This window comes from Anguilla anguilla, chromosome 7, assembly GCF_013347855.1.
Source record: "Anguilla anguilla isolate fAngAng1 chromosome 7, fAngAng1.pri, whole genome shotgun sequence".
In the NCBI taxonomy this organism is placed as follows: Eukaryota; Metazoa; Chordata; class Actinopteri; order Anguilliformes; family Anguillidae; genus Anguilla; species Anguilla anguilla.
Window position 1 is genome coordinate 14,811,879 of NC_049207.1, and position 20,558 is coordinate 14,832,436.

The 20,558-nt window shown below is 39.6% G+C and overlaps 2 protein-coding genes across 4 annotated transcripts in view; one reads left to right on the forward strand and one right to left on the reverse strand.

The window, feature by feature from the left end:
* The first annotated feature begins 172 nt into the window (after positions 1–172).
* drd4-rs (dopamine receptor D4 related sequence) lies at positions 173–15,128 on the forward strand. The gene is made up of 5 exons (XM_035424770.1): positions 173–821; positions 7,848–8,603; positions 8,868–8,980; positions 11,295–11,905; positions 14,142–15,128. Exons 2-5 carry the CDS (start codon positions 8,367–8,369, stop codon positions 14,342–14,344), a joined length of 1,164 nt encoding a protein of 387 aa, XP_035280661.1. The 5' UTR covers positions 173–821; positions 7,848–8,366; the 3' UTR covers positions 14,345–15,128.
* Positions 15,129–16,100: 972 nt separating this feature from the next.
* kcp (kielin cysteine rich BMP regulator) overlaps positions 16,101–20,558 on the reverse strand; it is a 69,892-nt gene continuing 65,434 nt past the window's right edge. For all 3 annotated transcript variants that reach the window (XM_035426617.1, XM_035426618.1, XM_035426620.1), the window contains 2 exons: positions 19,489–19,789; positions 16,101–19,240 (listed from right to left, as the gene is read on the reverse strand). In XM_035426617.1, coding sequence (XP_035282508.1) covers positions 19,023–19,240; positions 19,489–19,789 — 519 coding nt within the window. In that variant the 3' untranslated portion in view covers positions 16,101–19,022. The remainder of the gene's footprint in view (positions 19,241–19,488; positions 19,790–20,558) is intronic.

Genomic DNA, 20,558 nt, shown 5'->3' on the forward strand with positions numbered 1-20,558 from the left:
GAAAGTATATGTGCATAGATCTGGGTCACAGATTTGTCAAGAGGTAACATTTAGGGAGGGCTGCGATTTGGGATGTATAGCTGGTTTTCACTGCACTGTCTCCAGACACTAACACTGTCTGTGTGGTTGCCACAGAACAGCATGCATCCTTATTAGGGCAGGAGACATCAAATACGCAAAAACCTGATATACATGGTTCTATCTGCTCAAGGCTGATCTGAGACCTGTAGCAGCTTACATGCTGTGCACCGTTTTTCTCTTCACACAGTCCCAGTGCTGATCTGAGATCTGTCACAGAGCAAAGCGAAGGAGGGAGACCTCAGCTGGAGGGAGGGTGCTGTCGCTTTAAGAGCAGAATACAAAGGCACCGCCAATCCCTGTGGCTACAGCCGTCAGGAGTAATAGTGCGAGTGATAGTGCTTACCATTCAGAGAGAGAGAGAGAGACAGAGAGAGAGAGAGAGTATTCACATGGAAGGGTGTTCTTGCTGTCTTCGTCTTTTAGTGAGAAGATGATGTAGGCAGAGTTGTTCGGTTGGAAATTATATACATGAGGACCAGACTAAGCTCTTATATGCCACTGCTCATGGACATCTGCTGCAGAAACAACCTGGAAAAAAAATCTCTGAAACTTTCACAACCTGAGAAATAATGTAGTGGAACATAGGACTGAACAGTGATGGACAATTTCACACAACAGAGTGAGACTGTAAGATATGGAAACAGAAAACAGACTTCCACTTGATTTTTTGGGAACTGGGATAATTTTTCGTGGATCTAAGGATCAGATGTGCCTCAGAAATTAAAGTCTTGATGAATATAGTAAGTATATTATTTTGTTTTTAAATTGAACTTAATAACTTAATTAAAAGTAATTGTATTAGAAATTTTAGCTGTAATGGTAGATGGAGGGGATTATAATTTTACTTAGAATTTACAGAGCAGGCAATGCTCTTTAAAGAATAAATCATAAAAACAGAATTGCGCAGTAGCCAAACTCAGCTAGATGAAAGGAAGCGGTAAAACAGTTAAGTATTACATAAAAATAACAATATGGCAATATCTACATTGGATTTCACTGTTTTAAATAAATTACACAAGGATAAATACATAAATTTGGGGATGATGAAAAAATTAACTTTTATTTCTTAAAAATAATTGATAGATAATAAGAGTGTATTTAAAAATGCATGGCACCTTAAATTTAAAATATTAATGCACTTAGTTTTCAAACCAATTTTATTTTGTTCTGTTATTTCTCACCAAACAATTCTTTCATTGGAATTTCACAAGCTTTATTCCTCACCCTGTGGGGTTAAGGCAGTTCTGAAGACTGTTCTGCCGTGGTCTTGAAGATTATCTGGATGATATTTGGAGGCAGATGCTACAGTTGCCCTGAGTGTGGTTCTGATGTTGATCTGAGGGAGATTCTTCAGTCGTTTTGTGGAGTTTTCTGATGACATGTTAAGGGAGGTTCTGATGGCTGTTCTGATTATGGCTTGAGTGTTCCTCTGGGGGTGGTTATGAGGCTATATTACTGCTCTTGCTCTGCAGCAACTTGGTGTTTTTCTCTTAAAAGCAGCTTGAAAGTATTTCTGTAATTTTTGAAATTTCTTTTCCATTGCTTATTTATTCCAACATGTTACAACCTTAAAAGTGACACTGACAACATAAGTCTTCATATATTTGATTCAAAGTTCAGGACAACATGCATTCAGCTGAATGTCTTGTTTTTGCAACTTGTTTATTTGTGATATTATGACCTTTGGTGTCTGCTTTGTAAGCGGCTGATTAGTTGCACAAATTAAATTACATTGTCAATGCTTGTATTTGATTAATTGAATTATCTGCTGGTTGCATAGAAGTGTCTTTCTGAATGCATTCAGAACAAATAAACCTCTTGTTATCTGCATAAATAGAAATGATTTAGTAAAATTAAATGCTTTACTAATTGTCTGCAAGCATGCAGCCTGCATTCATAAACACCAAAGTAGCCAAAGTCATCAATTTGACAGCGTGCCCTTTGGAAATGTAATTTTTCTACCACTGTTCATGGAACTATATGCAGTTACTTGTCCCTGACTTTCCACAAATTGTCTGACTAATTTGAGATGCCTTCATCTAAATATGAATTCTATATCTCCACCAACCCTTCTGGTGGTAAGCCCCCTTTTTTGAAGTTCTATTAACGACATTGGAGGTGAACAATAGCTGATTATTATGCAGCAACTGTGGTGTGGCAACTGAAGGTAACAAATCATCTGTTCAACCAGAGACCCAAGAGGAACAAGAAAATCTATGGTATAACAAATCCCAAAACTAAAATAAGTTTTCCTACACCCTTAGCAACCACCACGTCTTTGACACTACACTCAGCACAGCCCATACATCGCAGTGCAGACATGTAATTTCACAACAATTTACAGTTTCCGACCACAGCTCAATATAGACTGTGCTCTTAATTCTCCATAATTTAAGTAATACATTTAAAGTCAAATTTGCCTCAGGCATAAAAAGATTGACAGTTAATTTTATCTGCTGTTTTGTAGGTGGATATAAATATGGTTGTAGATTTGTGCTTTAATGTTGAAAAGGTCTATCACAGAAAAACGAAAGCTATTTTTTCTGTCATGAAACAATGAAGGCCTGCTGTCAATCAATATGCCTCGGCAACATTGTTGAACCAATCTGGCCTCATAATTTGCTTGTGCAATTGATGAGCTACACGGTGCCCTGCCTCCCATTTTCTCTCCCAGAAATAGCTCTAAATGAAAAGCATGTTTGGTTAAATTAACGACCTAAGAAAAACAATGCTTTGTCTGGAACAAATGGCAATCTCGCTTAAATATTCTGTGAGGATCATCTGATGGGGAAAATAATGGACATCACCATCACCTGTATGCTCACTTACCTGTATTTCTGTCTGACCTCTATCCTCTTCACCATATGCTGCTATTTATCATATTTCACTGTACGCATATGTTTTTGGTTAATGTATGTGGTGACTCGTGTTGTATAGGGAAGCCCTTTTCCTCATATGGCTAAAATATCTGATGTCATGATGTAGCCATGTATCAAACAGCACTGTACATTTGGAATATAAAATGTAAATAGCTATACCTTGCCACCCAGGCAATCAGTGGTTTATATTTATTGCTGCAGTAAAGTATTATTTAACTGTATTCTTTGCACTATTTCTCACTGTGTGCTGTCAAATTAGAACCAGCATGAAAGCTTATTGCATAAAAAACTAATTCCGTCAAATGGTGCCTTGTTAGTAAATTTTTTGCTTTGTTGCTATGGTTTCCAAATCTTAAAAGGGTGAAATTGTCTCTGATTTAATCTCATGATTGTGTAGTTACATTACTGGTATAAATTATGGAAACACTGGATTTATAAACAGAGTTTGACAATTAAAGCAGTATTTAGCAACAATCCCAATTTTTGGCATATTAGATACAATATGTTATATATGTAATATCAACATAAAACAAAAATGAAGGAATAATTTGCATTTGTTAAACAGGCAATAATCGTTACACATTCCTACCCTATATGTATTAGTTCATACCAACATAATTGAGCAGCCTAATGTATCTTACTGTTGGAAATTTTATAATCAGCTTAAAAGTGCACTTGTTTGTCCAGTATTTTTCTACATAAAATAATAACATTCATGCAAAGAAAACTATGTATACTTTACTCATGAATGTCATTAGATAGACATTATAAAAAGAAGAAGAAAACTGGTCAAGAATATAACTGCTTTGAATACAGCTGAAAATGGCTATGGGAAACAAAGGGCACTGATAAAAGTTTTAAAGGTACAAAGCTTCTTCTGTAAGCAGTGTTTCCATAATTTGTGGCAGTACCGTATACACAGAAGTATATTACACATTGATGAAGTGGGTGACCTTCATTGTCTAGACCATTCCAAAATGTTTTTGGTACAGGAATTTAAAAAGGAATTTTGGTATAAATGTTTAATTATTCAAGGATTAAAGATTATGTAACAGTATGTCTACTCAAGCAAAAATAATGATCTTATTAAAATTTTGTCATGCACAACTGAATAGTGCATACGCAGTGAATTGAGCAAAGGACAGTCACAGAGCAACAGGCAAGAAAATCCAGGTCACAAGTGCAGGTGATGGCGGAAACTGGTAATCACACACTGACTGCTGAGACGGATAAAGACCCAGCACTGATAGACCAGCAGGGACATTCACACATTCAGAGGAAATCTGCTTGATAAATACACATTTACCTCGTGCGAAGTTACTCCTGTTGCTTCCATAATCATAATCATGATAATCTGCAAATCAGTATTACAATAACAAAGTCTTAATGTGAACCTTCGGCGGTGCTCGTGATTTGTGCGCACAACATTGCCAATACTGGCAGTGGAAATGTTGAAAGCAAACACTGATTAGCTTAAAGGTCAGAACATGCTTCACGTTAATGTTCCAGGTGGCCACACTTAGACCTGTTTTTACAACATAATTAGCTAACAAATTAGTAGCCTGGGATAGATATATCACTGTCTCTACATGTGACCACAAAAGACGTTCACATATGCCATGTTTCCTCTAGTGAAACAGTGAATATAAAAGAAGCATCTTATCGATGCACAGTTTACTGTCCATTGCATAATCAGTGCTGTCTGTCAATCGACTTCAGCCACTTCAAACATACCGGTCAACCAAAACAATGCCATTATAATTCATGGGTTATGGCCTGCATACTACTTACTGTCAAATAAATCATAAATTAAACCATTTTTGTTTGTAGAACATTACAGAATCACAGTTTGATGGGTGTTTATAATTATATATACTGCAGGATGCAGTATATATAATTATAAAGGTGTGGTGTCCAGATAGAACACTATCTGGACACCTCACCTCCTTGAAACAAAGGTGAATTCAAATTCATTATTAAGGCAAATCAGGAACACCACAGTCCAAAAAAAGGGGGGGGGGGGGTAGCTTATGACTGTGCAGATTGACAATATTCTGTTGCCGTGACACCATGCACACACACACGCACACATAGGCAACATATGGCAGGTGGGCACAGGGGTTGTGGGGGGAATTATGTTATCTGGTCTGTACCACAAACCGGACCTGTACAAATAATGTGAAAACCAGACGTCAGAACTGTTGGTAAAGTACAAGTCTGTCAGGCCACTCAATGTTTTCAGTGTGGAGTAACATCATGAATGGAGCAGTCAGAACATGTTCCAAGGTTACTGTCATCATGCCATAAGCATCTGTTCTGTTGTCATAACGAAAAAGATTTATCATTACTGGTCAAGATGCTGGTCAGATGGTCAACATTTTTCACAGTGGAGTAAATGCATTGTTGGGCAGGAGGACATTGTGTTAATGGTCTTCTTTAATTCAGAAATCTATTCCATGACAGCTGTGACTGTGATGCTTTTCATTGGCCTTGCAACCAAATTATTGTAAGGACTTTTCGTTAACAATTGCCTTCTGAAAAACACCCACAGATTGTAATTTGCAGACAAATGGTTGATGAATCTTGTTTTGCAGAAGCACTGGCTTCAGTAAGGAGAAACACAATGCGTACACACAGCAACAATAGATTCCCAGACAGACGTTTTATAGAGCCATTTTGCTCCTTTGGGATGGTTTGTATATCATCTACCAAGTTACGGCCGGGCGGGGCATGCCCCATACCTATACAGCACTTTCTTCTGGTGTCTTAGTTCTGCAAGGAAAATGGCATTCAGAAAATCTGTGGTTCAGAAGCAAAAGAAAAAAAGAAAGAAAACTGTTCCTCGCTGCTCCATCTCCAAGAGGAAACAATCCTATTTGTCTTTATATTCGCTCCCTGCAGACGAACACCAAAGAAGGTTGTGGAGAAGGGCTATTAGGAGAGACAAAGGAGAGGGGTTTGTAGTGAAAAAAAGGCAGCACTGTCATGCAATGGTAGCTCGCTGCAGGCACACAGCCCTGCAACAAGCACCATCAGAAGTCTTAAGCTAGTGTGTATAAAATTTTGACAGGCAAATTAATTAGGAAATGTGTTTAATTATATGGAAGCCATCTAATGATAAATTCGACTGCTTTTCAGTTAATACATATTCAAGCATTAAATGTTCACATGCCCAAGTAAAACAACAAAGGAGTTATTCAAAGCCAAAAAGTTTTTACTGGCCAAGTCATTAATCTGATCTGAATCCAATTAAACATGAGCTTCATTTTGAAGAGAAAACTTAAAGCAACAAGCCCCTGAAACAAGCTGGACCTGAAGGTGGCTGCAGTACAGGCCTGGCAGAGCACCAATGGGTCACACACTTCAAGCAGTCATTGCATACAAAGGATATTTGTTGTAGAATTGTTTGAATACATATCTAAAACTGCAGAGTACAGAGCCAAATCTAGAAAAAAATACAGCCAGCTCACCAAACTTGGCAACTCTGCTATGTCTCTGAAGTAAACACTGTAACTTGCCCACATGAAAAAAACAATGTCCAAACCCAAATCTGGCATTCATTCTGTCAGCCATTTTAAAAGCATGGGTACATTTATTTATGCATTTTTAATGATAAATCTTAGATAACAGCAATCTACTTCTGGGTTTGGCATTTAATCTACAAGCTTCGTAGTCAGCAGAACAATAGTCCAAAAGATGGGGAGAACAAAGACAATGTTTGTTACATGAAATGACAACTGACATCCTCTCATCTCGAAGGCATGCACCTCCCTAGCCCCTGGGATAGGCGCAAGGTTGGTGCCCCTTCACAGACTTGTTTTCTGTTTACGGCATCCCGCCTAGCTCACACCAATCCCTGCTTTGCCGTACACAAAATATTCATATCGCTATTAATTATTAGATATTTCTAGTACACTTCATATATCATGAACTTTAATATTTGAAGTATTTAGTCTACCTTGAATGACTCACATGAAATGAGCGGAATGTTTTCATATTCTAAGCTTGCTGCTTCTGCGGTTTTATGCAAATATGGAACTTTGTTATGACTGTTTAATTTGCTAATTTACGAGCAGAGGCCTCGTGCTTGTCATGTACAATCATAACCTGTGACATTCTTAACAATGGAAATGTATAAAACATAAATGTAAATTACCCAATCATCTTCACAATAGTGGTTGCAAATGGTCACGAAAGGGCAACAAAATTAATTGCATGAAAGCTTAAGATGAGTATTTTAATCGTACTGAATTGACATTATTAGAGGATAAATTATTTATTCCATATCCACATAAATGAAATATACTTCAGAACCACTTTCTGGTTTGAAATCTGCACTGAAACCGTTTATGTTGTCCAACAAATATGATAAAGAGAAGCTCTGCGCGTTATCATACTACTACTTAAAATAACCTAATATATTATTAAGTACATGTAAAACTCTCCAAGCCCTGTCTATCATATGAATAGTATAGCTCTAATGTAATGAGATGCAATTGTGTAGTGTTCCGTTTGTGCGAAACTGGATTGATGTCATGGTAACACTCACTTGTTGCTCCATTAGAGTGCAGCTGTTTCACGTGATGTTCAGACCCCAGAGCAGCCGCTCGCTGAGACAGGCACCCTGAAAAAAAAACCCAGAATGCCTTTCAGAACAGCTCCCCTGTGCTACATTTCTGGAATGTAGAGGTAGTCGAGCCAAATTGCTGGATGTTACAGATACTGAAGCTGAGACTTGGAGTCCTTCAGAACTGCCTGTGTATCCCCTCTTACAGGCTGTCACGTTTCAGTCAGGGTTTTGTTCATTTTCTCCAGAGATGTTTAGCAGCGCAAGATAATTTAATATCTGAGATGCAGAGTGAATAACCTGTCCCCCTCTCATAATAGGTGTTGGCGTCTGACTGTGATGTCCTGGGAAAGGCCTTGAGTGAAGCTTCATCATAAAAATCAGTGTGTCGGCTTTTACCAGGAAAGCAGAGATGACCAATGCACCCACATTGCTCCACTGGTTACCTGGCCTCACTCTCACAGGGTGTTTCAAAGGTCAGAACGTTCATTTTCATGAGATGGAAAAATAGACTTAAAGCTAAACAACATTGGAAGACATCGTCCCTACACAACCCGAAATGCTCTGCTCCTCCAAGAACAATGTAACATCACGCTTGAAAATAGTAGTCCAAAATGAGGATATACAGCGCAGATCATCGCAGAGGTTGTCGTTCAGATTCCCCTTTGCGTTTCAATGGGTTGCATCATTTGGTTGCCCATGGGGACACTGCTGACACTTTCTGCAAGTGGGGGACATCGCTGATGTTGTCTGTGCAATACAGAGGAGACCCCTGAAGCTCTTGAAGTTCAGATCCTGATTCCACACCTCAGGCAGGACAGTACTTTGGGATCACCATCATGATCAATGTGACTCCCAGTGATTCACTTGAGAAGGTTCACGTCCACTACAATTTTCTGGCCCTGGCCTTGGGAGTCCCACTTATCCTGATCATTATCCTGGGGAATGTCCTGGTGTGTCTGAGTGTGCTCACAGAAAGGTCCCTGAAAACCGCCACCAACTACTTCATTGTCAGCCTGGCAGTGGCCGACCTCCTCCTAGCTGTGCTGGTCCTTCCCCTGTATGTTTACTCAGAGGTAAGCCTGCTCCTTGATGTCTCTTGATGTACAGCTTACAAGGCTAATTGAGAATACTACAAGAAGTGCTGTGAACAAAATGTCTTCAGATTCATAATTTTTAATGAAGTCTGAGTACGCGTAAAATCCGGATTTTCATTGTGCTAACAAATTTTATTTGCCCTTGGCTCATCTGGTGTGAGCTTGACAGGCACTTTACTTAGTTTTGTGTTTGCATTTCATGATCATGCATTTATTGGAATTTGTGCTTGTGCTTGTGTTGAGTTTCTGGGTGGCATTTGGACTCTGAACACGTACATCTGTGATGCCCTGATGACCATGGATGTGATGCTGTGTACCGCTTCCATTCTTAACCTATGTGCCATCAGCGTCGACAGGTAAGAGCTGAAACCGCACTTTTGGTTACGACTGCGACGTCTACATGTGATATACAAGGAAGTGTGCACCCCGCATGAAATAGTCAGAGGGACTACATTGTGTGAGTTTTGGTGATCTCTGAAATTTTGGTTTTGAAACATAATAAATGCCATATTTCTGAGTCTTGGTGATCTGTGAAATATTGGTTTTGAAACATAATAAATACCATATTTCTGCAAATGCTCTGATAAAAAAATACTAGAAGAGACAGTTGTTATGAGAGAGTAAGGTTTCATCAACCCCATAATGGGTGGGACTACAATGAGATGTCAGTCCTTTCCAAGCTGAAACAATCAAAGAATTCAATCCAGAACAATAGTGAAATGGAATACTGGTATAGCATGGTAGTTCTGGCCATTTTTTTTGTTCGTTTCATGAAGCCCCAGGGATTAGAGTACAATGAACAGACAAAAACATTTTTTTTTTTAAACAGCCATGCACTTGCCAATTATTTTGAAGTGTGAAATATAAGCCAAACAAGATGAACATGAAAACATTTTCAAGCTACTTTTAGTGTGTCTGTTACATCAAAGTACGCAAGCTTTGTACGTAGGATGTTGTTTCAGGATTGTTAACCAAGTACGGCAGTGGGTGTCGAATTTGCACAATCTCTTCATGTTATTTATGTGTCTTGTGGCTTTCCACATTTTTAACAGCTCTGTGCGTTTTCTGTAGCTCTGGCAGAAAACAGGCTTTGCAGAATCCCATATCATCTCCAAATTTCTTCTATGGTGTTAATGAGTTAAATGCCACAGGCAAAGGATCAATCCGACTTTCTTTTGTAAGCAGTTAATAGCAGTAAATTTGATTATACTGTCTGATAAAGATAGCATTCAAATTAAATAAATGTGATCTTTTTTTTCCTTTTTCTTTTAACAAAGACTGATCAAAATGTTCCAGGCTCATTCATAGAGCAGAATCACTAGTTTTATTTACGCAGTCATAATAATTTTAGCCTACTCATTTAGCTGCGCACTGATGCACTTTGATAAACAATACTGAGGAGGAAAATGTTGAACACCTGTAGGGGTCCCATAGGCCGCACCCTGACATTGACCTTCAGCACCAGAGGATGGCTGAGAGGTGCTAACGGCTATGCTGCGCTCAGTACATCAGCAGTACAGCAGTGCACTACATGATCCGTGCTTAATTACAGCAGTTGTACCAGATGTCAGAGCATCCTTAGCCTCTAGGATACAAACAGCATTCAAGGACTTAATATTTATATATTGACTGCATCGATTGAACAGCCCACTAGCATACAATTGAAAGAGAATTTCTGTATGAGTAAACGTTACACAAGCAATAAAATGCAATTCATTCAGATTAAGAGAAAGTAAGTGTGCGTGTGTGTGTGTGTGTGTGTGTGTGTGTGTGCATGCGTGTGCGTGTGTGTATGTGTGCACGCACACATGTTTGTGAGTGTGTGTTCAGGCTAACGCTGGCTGAAATAATGTGTTAGTATTAAATGTAGATTGAGCAGGATTTACTATTTCTCCATTAGAAAGGTTTGTTAAAGATTGAACATAATTCCTGTGACCATGTATATGCTCACCTATACAGTGACCTGGACTGGCCATGTTAAAATATGATAACAACAAAGTTTTTGTGATAGATTATATTTTATCAGTGAAATTACTTCAGTCACTGCATCACATAAAAATTAAAAAAGGATAACACAAGGAGGTCAAAGTATGATTGGATGCTAATGAGGGGTGCTTTTTTGATTTATAGATGAATTAGTTAAATTAATTAACTACACATTTATCAGATTCAAAAGATCCATTAAAACACAAATTCATCATTCTTGTATGTATAATATCACAGATTAGTTAATTTAACATAGAAAATGAATATATGACTATGCATGACTGATGGCCCTGGTGTTTAAACAGGCTTTTCTCGTTCCTGAATAAGATTCACACCATCTGTCTTAGCACAGGGAAGCTTGCACTTCAGATTTATTGACAAAGTGATCGATTTCATAAAACCATCAGACATGAACAATCTCTGGAATGCCAACCGCTTGATTGAGCATGGTGCGACGTGACCTTAAGATAACAGTGGCAACAAGTTGCGCTCTGTTGCTGAAATATAAAGATTATGACACAACACAGCCCTTCAGATGTTCAAGGGTATCAGATTCAAGATATGGCAGGTCAATACACAAAAACAACAATTTCACACTCAACAGAAATAACCCTTGTGCCCACAGGGACTCGACGCTCTGAGGCCAGTTCTGACATAATAACATGTATTTTGCTCTTTTGGAAGGTACATAGCGGTGGTGGTCCCTTTGAAGTACAACAGGAATCAGTTCAGCGTGCGGCAGCTTGTCTTGATCGCGGCCACCTGGATCCTGTCTTTCGTGGTGGCTAGCCCCGTCATTTTCGGCCTGAACCGGGTCCCCGGCCGGGACGCCAGCGTGTGCAAGCTGGAGGACGACAACTTTGTGGTGTACTCTTCCGTCTGCTCCTTCTTCGTGCCTTGCCCCGTCATGCTGCTGCTGTACTACTGGATGTTCCGCGGCCTGAGGAGGTGGAGTGCCAGCCGGAGGTCCAACCTGCTCCAGGGCGAGCGCCACTTCTCCCTCAGCCTGAGGAACCTGCGGCACAACCGGAGGTCGAAGGTCAAGTACCTGATGCCCGCCCTCAGCCCCAGCCCCGGTGCGGCCGAGAGGGCGCCCATTCCCGCCGCCGAGAACGACCTGATGACCGCCCACATGGACAGCGCGTCGGACGGCGAGGCCGGCGAGCGGGCCGCCGAGGGCAGCCCCAAGCAGAACGGGCTGAGGTGCCGCGGGTCCGAGAGGGGCTCGCACCGGAAGAGCAGCCGCGTGAGCGGCCGCGAGCGCAAGGCCATGAAGGTCCTGCCCGTCGTCGTAGGTGGGTGCGCCACGTGAGGGTGGGGGATGTGTGCGCGCGGATGCGGCGACGTGGGCGGCGTGGATGCAGTGACGTGGCTGTGTGGACGCGGTTAAGCTCCACTGCGGGCTCGGTGAAGTCAGTCGGTGCGATGCAGTCGAGCGCTTTGGCGGGTGGAGGGAAGTGTGATGCCCTGATGCAGTGAAGTGGGAAGTGGGTGGAAAAGGGGAGATGTATAGGGGTCTGTGTGAGACAGTGTGGGCAGAGCAGGTGCAAATGGCCCTTGTTTTTGTGAGCAGCTCCGTAACAGTAGAGCTCTACATTACACCACACAAAGAAATGGCCACTATGCATTGGGGGTGAAAAAATGTTCCCTTTACTGACTGAAATCATCTGTAAGATCCTCGTACCAGGGCACAATTAGGGAACAATGAGGCCTATTCTCACAGTCGTTTGCACCAATTTGATAGTAATGGAAGGCAACAGCTGTAATGGTGCTACGCTAAATGACATTAACCAACCGCGTTTCTTCTGCACAGGCAGAAGCTGTGAATTTGCATCAGCACAAATTAAGCTGTGCTCTCAGGCAGGGCTTTCCCCCCACCTACCGAGCTGGTGCCCAGATAGAGACGCTACAGCTCAGAGAAAGGCCTGATCCCTCCTGCTGTGCTCAGGAGCAACGTGTGGGCAGGGAGTGCTGTGGAAGCAATCAGGGATGAAAGATTTGCAATGTTGACAGATGAAGGTGTCAAATAACACTTTATCATAAAGTGCAAACAAGCTGTCCTGTTTTTTCTCTGCTATGAAATGCTGGAGCTCTGTGCTCTGAAGGACTGTGAGAAGATTGGGCAAAGAAGCCCAAAGATTCATTACAACGTTAATACAGTATGTATGGCTTTGCTTGAGTAGGGCTCCTCTCCTGCTGGAGTGTTCCTTTTCATCATGAGGCTCCTCCCCACAAGCTCCCCCCAACTGGGATCTCCCGCTAGCTCAACACAGCGCTGTAAAACTGTGTGTTCCAGAAGCTTCTCTCAAGCACCCTTTCCTGGCCAGTTTCGCCCCTGCTGGCTCTCGGTTATACGATTACTTTTGGAAAACCTCCTCATATGCTCTGCCTAGAGCTTTATGGCTATACAATTGCAAAAAATTTTTTGCTGCAGTTCACATACGTAAATGCATAACGAGTAAAAACAGCAAACACAATTATGTCCAAATTAAAATGTCCATAGTACCCATAAGACATACATAATATTCTCATTGTGTATGACATTGCCTTATGGTTATGTTATGAGTATCAGATGTTTTATTTCAAATCTGATGCACAGTTTTTTTTTCAAATGGCAACTGAATATTGTCTCATAAGAACACACAAGAGTGAAATGGAGGCAAACAAGTCATTCATCCCATATCAGCATGTCATTTTAAGAAATAATTGGAATGCCGACATGAATTTAAATCTCGCTGTCATATAAAATAAGAAAAAAAATATTTAACAAACACACTATTATGAACATTGAAAAGCTTTGGCCGCATATGATTTTACAAAAACTCAATTTCCCCCCCATTGAAAAGATGATTCTCAAAGAAGATTAATGAGGTTCAAACAGACAATTAGAGAGCCTTTGGAACTGTGTGCGTTTGTGTGTGTGTGTGTGTGTGTTTCTCATCTCTTTGCTGGTTTCCACGGTGAACACCGCTGGTCTTACCTCACCGCCGACTCATTGTCCTGCATTATCCTTATGCTGTCTTTGATCCTCGGAACAGAATTTTAAAAAGCTGCGCTCAATTAATCCCAATAAAGCCCACAGCTCTAGACGATAGGGTGTATGTCAACATTTATATTTGTCCCAAGCTCCTTGGTACTGTCAGTATTCATGAAGAATACAGTGTGGATGTACGACAATGGGCTTTGTTCATTAGTGAATTCAAATGTCAGGTTGTTCACATTAATCATGTGAACAATTACATCCTATGGGAACAAGTACATTCTATGAGGGTGCATGCACATCTATGGACCATTCTTTATATCATTACTGGATATTAAATATTGCATGATGGGATAGGCTCCAACACCTACCATGACCCTCACCAGGAATAACTGGGTATAGATGATGGATGGATGGATGGATGGATGGATATTACATTTTGCATATTGATGTGCAGCTCTCTTTTCTTTCACTGGAGACATTACATATTAATATTGCTTAATACTTTGACTGTGGTCAACTTGTCCTTACCCCATTCTGCACCTGTGCAGGTGTATTCCTGGCCTGCTGGACACCTTTCTTTGTGGTCCATGTCACCAAAGTTCTCTGCACGTCCTGTGACATCGGCCCAACGCTCATCTCCGTGGTGACGTGGCTCGGCTACGTCAACAGTGCAGTTAACCCCATCATCTACACTGCCTTCAACACCGAATTCAGGAATGTCTTTCACAAACTCTTGTGCTGTCAAACATAAAGCCAGAAGTGGTTGCCTGCATGGTGGACAAGGTGTTGTTTTTCTCATGAGTTCAATAGATTTACATACACTGTAGTCAACATTGTTTTGTAAACAGTTATTATCATACACAGTAGTACCTTTAATGCCTTAGTTGATGTAATAATTGAGCTAAAAGATGACAAAAGCCATCAGTATTCATACTATGGCAGCGTTCAAACTGAATGAGACATATCTGTAAAATATGGATACAATAGTTTATAAATCATGCTGAGATCATAGCCCAGAGGCATAAAATATGTGAAAATGTGCATAAGTGTGTCTGCTTTGGGTGTGTGCTGTTCTTTTTCTGTGCCTTGTACAGCTTGTCACTTTTGCTATAAATAGTTTGTCTTAAAAGCCTTACTTGTGTTCTCTGCTTACATTTCTGTGGAATATCAGTTGGACAGAGGTGTTTTAATGTCTGGCCACAGGGACAAGGGAATCATGGGAATGTGTTATTGAAGATAATTTGCAGTCTTCACAATTTTCAATCCATAAGCAATCAGGTTTTTACTGACGTCTCACAATGAATAATTGTGTTTGTCTGTGGAGACCAAGGATACAATTCTATTGAAAATGGCAGATACTGCACATTTCCAGTGTTTTGAGCATTATGTGGAAATGACTAATATGTTGTTTTGTTGTCTTCAGAATCAGCCTGTATTGACGTGCTACAGAATTACTGTACAGAGATGGTGTAATATGTAAACAATGTTCTTCGTCCAAATGGTGGAAAACAATAAAACAAGAATGTTCCACAGTTTCTCATTTTCTTTTTTTTTTTTTGGACTGAGTACAGGCAGTAGAGAAGTCAATCTGCCCTGATAAGAAAGTACAATACCTGTATAAATCTGTATGCAAAACTAAAACCTAAAATTGTGTAGGCCATGTTAGGCACAGATAAGGGAAATAAATGTCTGGCACCTGAAGGTCAGACCTCTTTATCATCTGAAACTAAATTTCATTACAAGAGCAATGCCCTTGTCACTCAAGCCAACCCAAACAGGCAATTGAGATGATCAAGTAATCAGCGTAGAATGAAATCACGGCCCGTCAGCCGGAGGGCTCTAGCTATCTATTAGTACCTCCGCAGCGATTGGCTGAAACACCCTGTCACATAACAGGCAGAATATATCAAGTTGACCGGGGGGATACAGAGCTGCTTATTGACCATCACCGAGTCCAATTCACACTTGAACTGGTCTGACAGCCCCGAGGACTCATAGCCACATCATTGTACTAATTCTCCTGAGAAATCAAGCATGACACTTCAATCTCTGCAATCTAAAGGCAACTTTTCGCAGAAAACCCGTTCCGAGGATACGAGTGGGAATTGGTTACTCTCCGTTCTCGGGTCTGTTGTGTTGCAGTTGGGGCCAGGCTTTGGCTTACAAAAATAGATTCAAACGATGTACATGGCAACCCGAAGGTAACCAAGGTAACCAGATATAATGAAGAGGTACACGATCGGTGCTCCAACGTAAGGCTTTAGCAGTTCGGTTCCAATCCAAGCCCTCCACATTACTCATTTGCATCACTTTTATTCAGTTAATGTTTCAGTGGAGCAGATATTTCATGCAAAGTGATTATTGCTTTTGTTCGCGTGATCTGCAAACCTTCCAATTTTCTATCTGTTATTAATCTCCAGTGTAGGAATAATGTTTACACGGTCCAGCTGCCTAAATGGTACTTTAAATCATTTTCAGATTAAAGAATGAATACATACAGCTATAAATACATTCACACACAATTTAATTATTTACATGAATCTATTATTAGTATATTACTGTGCAATTAAAATCTACGTTCATAAAGATTTCAGAGTACAGCAGGAATACACGTTGCATTTTAGACTACATTAAAAAAAACAATATTACAAATACATATGCATGTCAAAAACTAAATAAGAAATACAATTACTGCTGTGTAAGAAACACTGGAGCATTTGTCACAAAATCTAGAAAATATGTACTGATGGTTGTCCATCAGAACAGTTTTTCTAGATTTTTTGACAAATGCTTGAAATATTATATTCTACAAAAATAGTTGTATGCATTAACAAAAGCATCAATATATCCCTAATATGTGGTTTTTGCACTGATCATATCCTTTAGGAAAAAAAAAATTGTGCATGACTTTACTATCACATTAACTTATACAGAATATATATGATACAGATGATGCAAAAAAAATCTAGTATCTATATAACATGTTTATTAATAGAATGGTAAAAAAGAATACAAAAAATAAATAGGAATAAACCATGATATTGTACTTTAGGAAACGTAATTTAAACACCATTTAAGCACCATTAATACTGAATAATGAATATGCATGTTCTGTGAAACCATAAATGCACACAGTCATCGTTTTTACTCTCTGTGTATGATTGTACACCATTTTAACAACAATATTAACACCAAGGCTACACAAAAAAGGCCGTATAATCTATGCAACTCATCAAGTTTAGCTGCTTTCTGATTTTTGCACATTCTTCCATTTTAACAATTATCCAGTGACAGAAAAACCATTCGTATGGAAACAAGGATATTATACAGTATTTTAGATAAACTGTGCATGTACATACACACCATATATGTCTAAATCTGATCAGATCACCTGACACATACAGCATAAATCAGATCCATTAAATTGAGCAAAGCAAGGCATCAGATGGAGGAGAAGAAATGGTGTTTTCAGATTATTACTCATTGTATGGTAAATTACTTGATATTAACCATTAGTCTGAGGTATTGAGCAAAGACCTCTGAAAACCAACTTAGAAAATCAACAGAACTATCCTAAGGCAAAAATAGACTTCCCTTTTCACAGCTATGAACAAAATGTTGTGAAAATCCCATGAGGCTGATGGTGATTTTATAATTGTCAGTCAAAACCCAAGCGCTAAAGCATGATTACAACAAAATGAAACGGTTCAGTCAATAAAAAAAACATTAATTTCAGCTGTATTACAAAAATACAAGTTTGAATCTTTGAAATGGCTTTTTCATTCATGTTTTTTAAAATTTTCTTTAACCTCATCTCTTCATATAAAGCATTACTGTTTTACTTTATAAAAAACTCATTTTTTAATTCATTTCTGTACATTCAGAAACTTCCATATGAGCTGCACGGATAATACATCAATGTAAAATCAAAAGTCGAAAATAAGCTCTACAAAAAAATTATAAAATGCCTTGAAGGACTTTGTTTTGCAACATTACGGACAAAGACCAAAAGGGCCAGACTAAATCCAAGCCCTTGATACAGACAATAGGTATGTTACGAAAGTAAATGAGTGAAAAATACACCCATTATTTATTCTAATGCCTTCTCTTTTCCTCTCTCTTTCACTGCCTTCGTTTCAGTTAATTTGCACTGGAACCAGATACTCGCAGGTTCATTCACAGTGGAGAATGAATGATAATAGAAAAGACACTTCTATTTTTTGTTTTAATCACTTACACTTACACATTCATCTGAGCAATTCTTTTTTTTCATTTTATGCCTTAGAGAAGCAACTCAGAGAAAACAGCTTTACATATAAATTGTCAAACTGCAAACAAAATTAAAAAAAGCTTACTCTGTCCTCACAGCATCATGAGCAAGACATTTCATTGACATTGAGATTTTAATTCTTACATAGCACCTTTAGTTAATGCCAGTGTCTGCCAAAGCTATGTTCAAGAAATGTACATTTTGTAACCATGTACAGTGTTATGTATCAGCCAAACATTTCTTCTTCAAAAGTTTTGTGAACTTTTCAAGTTTGGCTGCGGTTTTAACGTGTGAGTCGGCTACATAAACCTGACATTAAAAAACTGACACCACACAGCACAGGTGACTCACACATTCCTGCAGAAATTCAGCAGAATACTTTTTGTTTCCACCTGCTTAACCATTTTAATGAATTTTATTTCACTGAAATTCATTAAGAAGATCAAACTGCAAAGAAGATGAAATCATGAATATGGCAGAAGGTACGCTGTAATCCTCTAGGATAAAGTTAGGTTTAAAAAATTTTTACTAGACTCTGATGTCAACAGGAAGCTGACCCCACATCCTGATTTGTTCTGTCAACCAAAATTATCTCCTGGAAATACAAGCACCTAACTTTTATACCTAATTTGAGATTATACCTCAAAACAACAGGGTAACTCTAATGTGTAGAAATAATTTTGACTGTAAAACTTCTTCAGGCATTTACCAGAATATAAACGTCAAAAGGTGCAAGTTTAAAAACACAAAGTTTACCAAGTAAGGCTGTTTACAAGGCCACTGCTTCGCTGCTTCGAACAGGTTACTCTACAGGGTTGGAGTCCTGATCTATGTGGTCACTTCTGGCACTACGATCTTTACTTCACTCTAGTGTGTTTCTTTTGCACCTCTGCACCTTGAACTAATGCACTTGTTGTACGTCGCTCTGGATAAGAGCGTCTGCTAAATGCCTGTAATGTAATGTAATGTGATGTTGCACGGATAATTTACAATCGTCCAGTTCTAAGAAAAGCGTGGCGTTCTATGGCTTTTTCAAGGTGTGAGGCGGAGCAGGAAAGAGCACTTAGGAGAAACAGAGAGCTGTGAGACTCTCTCCAGTGCGAGTTCAGTCGAGTGATAGCACCATTACGGGGACGGGAGGGGCTGCTCGAGGCGTCTGTCATGAGTTGCCGTAGATTATCTTGGGGCAGGCCTCGGGGGGAATGCAGTGCGATTCGTGCTCCACCAGCCCAGCAGGGCACTGGCAGCCCGGGACGCAGGGCTTGAAGCAGTGCGACTCGATGACCCCCAGGGGCACGTCTTTGTTGAAGCAGGTCTTGGGGCAGGGGGGTCCACACTCGTCGAAAACAAAGCCACGGTCAAGGGGGCAGCCCACAGCTAAGGGGACACAAACAAAGGCTCATTAACAGCGGCAATTATTATTATTATTATTATTATTATTATCATTATGTTATCATTATTATTATTATTATTATTGTTATTATTATTGCTGTTGCTATTGTTATTATTATTATGACTATTATTATGACTATTATTATTATTTTATTTATTTATTTATTTTTAATTCTTTTAAAAAAAAATAATTTATTTTTTAAAACACTTATGATCTCAGCAGACATGCTTACCACACAGAGCGTGGGTCCTCCACTGCAGCACGACCCCGGCCTCCCTGCACTCGGAGGCGTAGGCCTCCAGGGCGTCGCACAGGCAGTCGTCAGAGTTGGCGCCACAGGCGCACAGGTCGTACACGCAGGACGCGTAGAACATCTCCGGGGGCACGACCTTGTGGCACTGCTCAAACACCTCAGACTTCAGGATGGCGCAGCGGACATTGCCCGTCTTGCGGGCGAAATAGCCGGCCTCCTTGCAGGGGTCCACGTCCTCTCCGTCTCGGCACTGGCTGGCAGTGTCATTCTCTCTCTGCACCTGGTGGAGGGACAGTTCAGAAACCGCTTTGATGAGGTTCCGGTATGTTTCATATAACCCTGCTACAGGGTTATACACTTGTTAGCATTGGCATAGTTGAATAAACCTCAAGGTCTCCCAAGCAATGATTATACCACAGCTTGGGGGAGACTTCAAATCTTCTTCACAAAATTGCAAAAATAACAAATGACGAATGAAGACAAATCCAAGATAACATTTATTTATATGTTTTAGTGCCAATTATTTTTTACAACTTATTTTCAAAGAATTAAAGCCTCTGGTATCAGTTATAGTTTCATTCAGTGCATCATTTTTTAGACAATTAAAATCAGCATTCATTTAAATTTTACATTTGGTTTTCTGAAATTTTAATCACCTTTATCTTATTAGAGTAATTACATACTCTACTTAAATTAAGATATAACCAAGGCCCCAGGTAGCTTCCAATGCTAGGACCTTACAAAGGATATTAGCTTGTGAATCACATTTGAGAGAAGTTAAACCGTTTTTATGGGATGGAGAAAACAGTAAATCCATCACATTTACAGGTTAGGATCAGAGAATGCTGAATTGATGTAAAATGTCCCAAAATATAGAAAAGCTAGCCCTTGTATACTAAAAATAGGCCAGGATTTATCATTTGTGGAAGTACACCATAAAAAAACTGTTGTCCATTGTCAATTCTGCAGCTACACCTGTTGTTAAAAATCAATCCATATTCTTAATATCTTATTGACACACTCAATATCCTCAAATTGGTTTCTTGTGA

Coding starts and splice junctions, on each gene's coding strand:
- drd4-rs (XM_035424770.1), top strand. CDS start 8,367: ATGATCAATGTGACTCCCAGTGATTCACTTGAGAAGGTTCACGTCCAC. Junction 8,604..8,867: donor CCCTGTATGTTTACTCAGAG/GTAAGCCTGCTC, acceptor GCTTGTGTTGAG/TTTCTGGGTGGCATTTGGAC. Junction 11,906..14,141: donor GGTCCTGCCCGTCGTCGTAG/GTGGGTGCGCCA, acceptor GCACCTGTGCAG/GTGTATTCCTGGCCTGCTGG.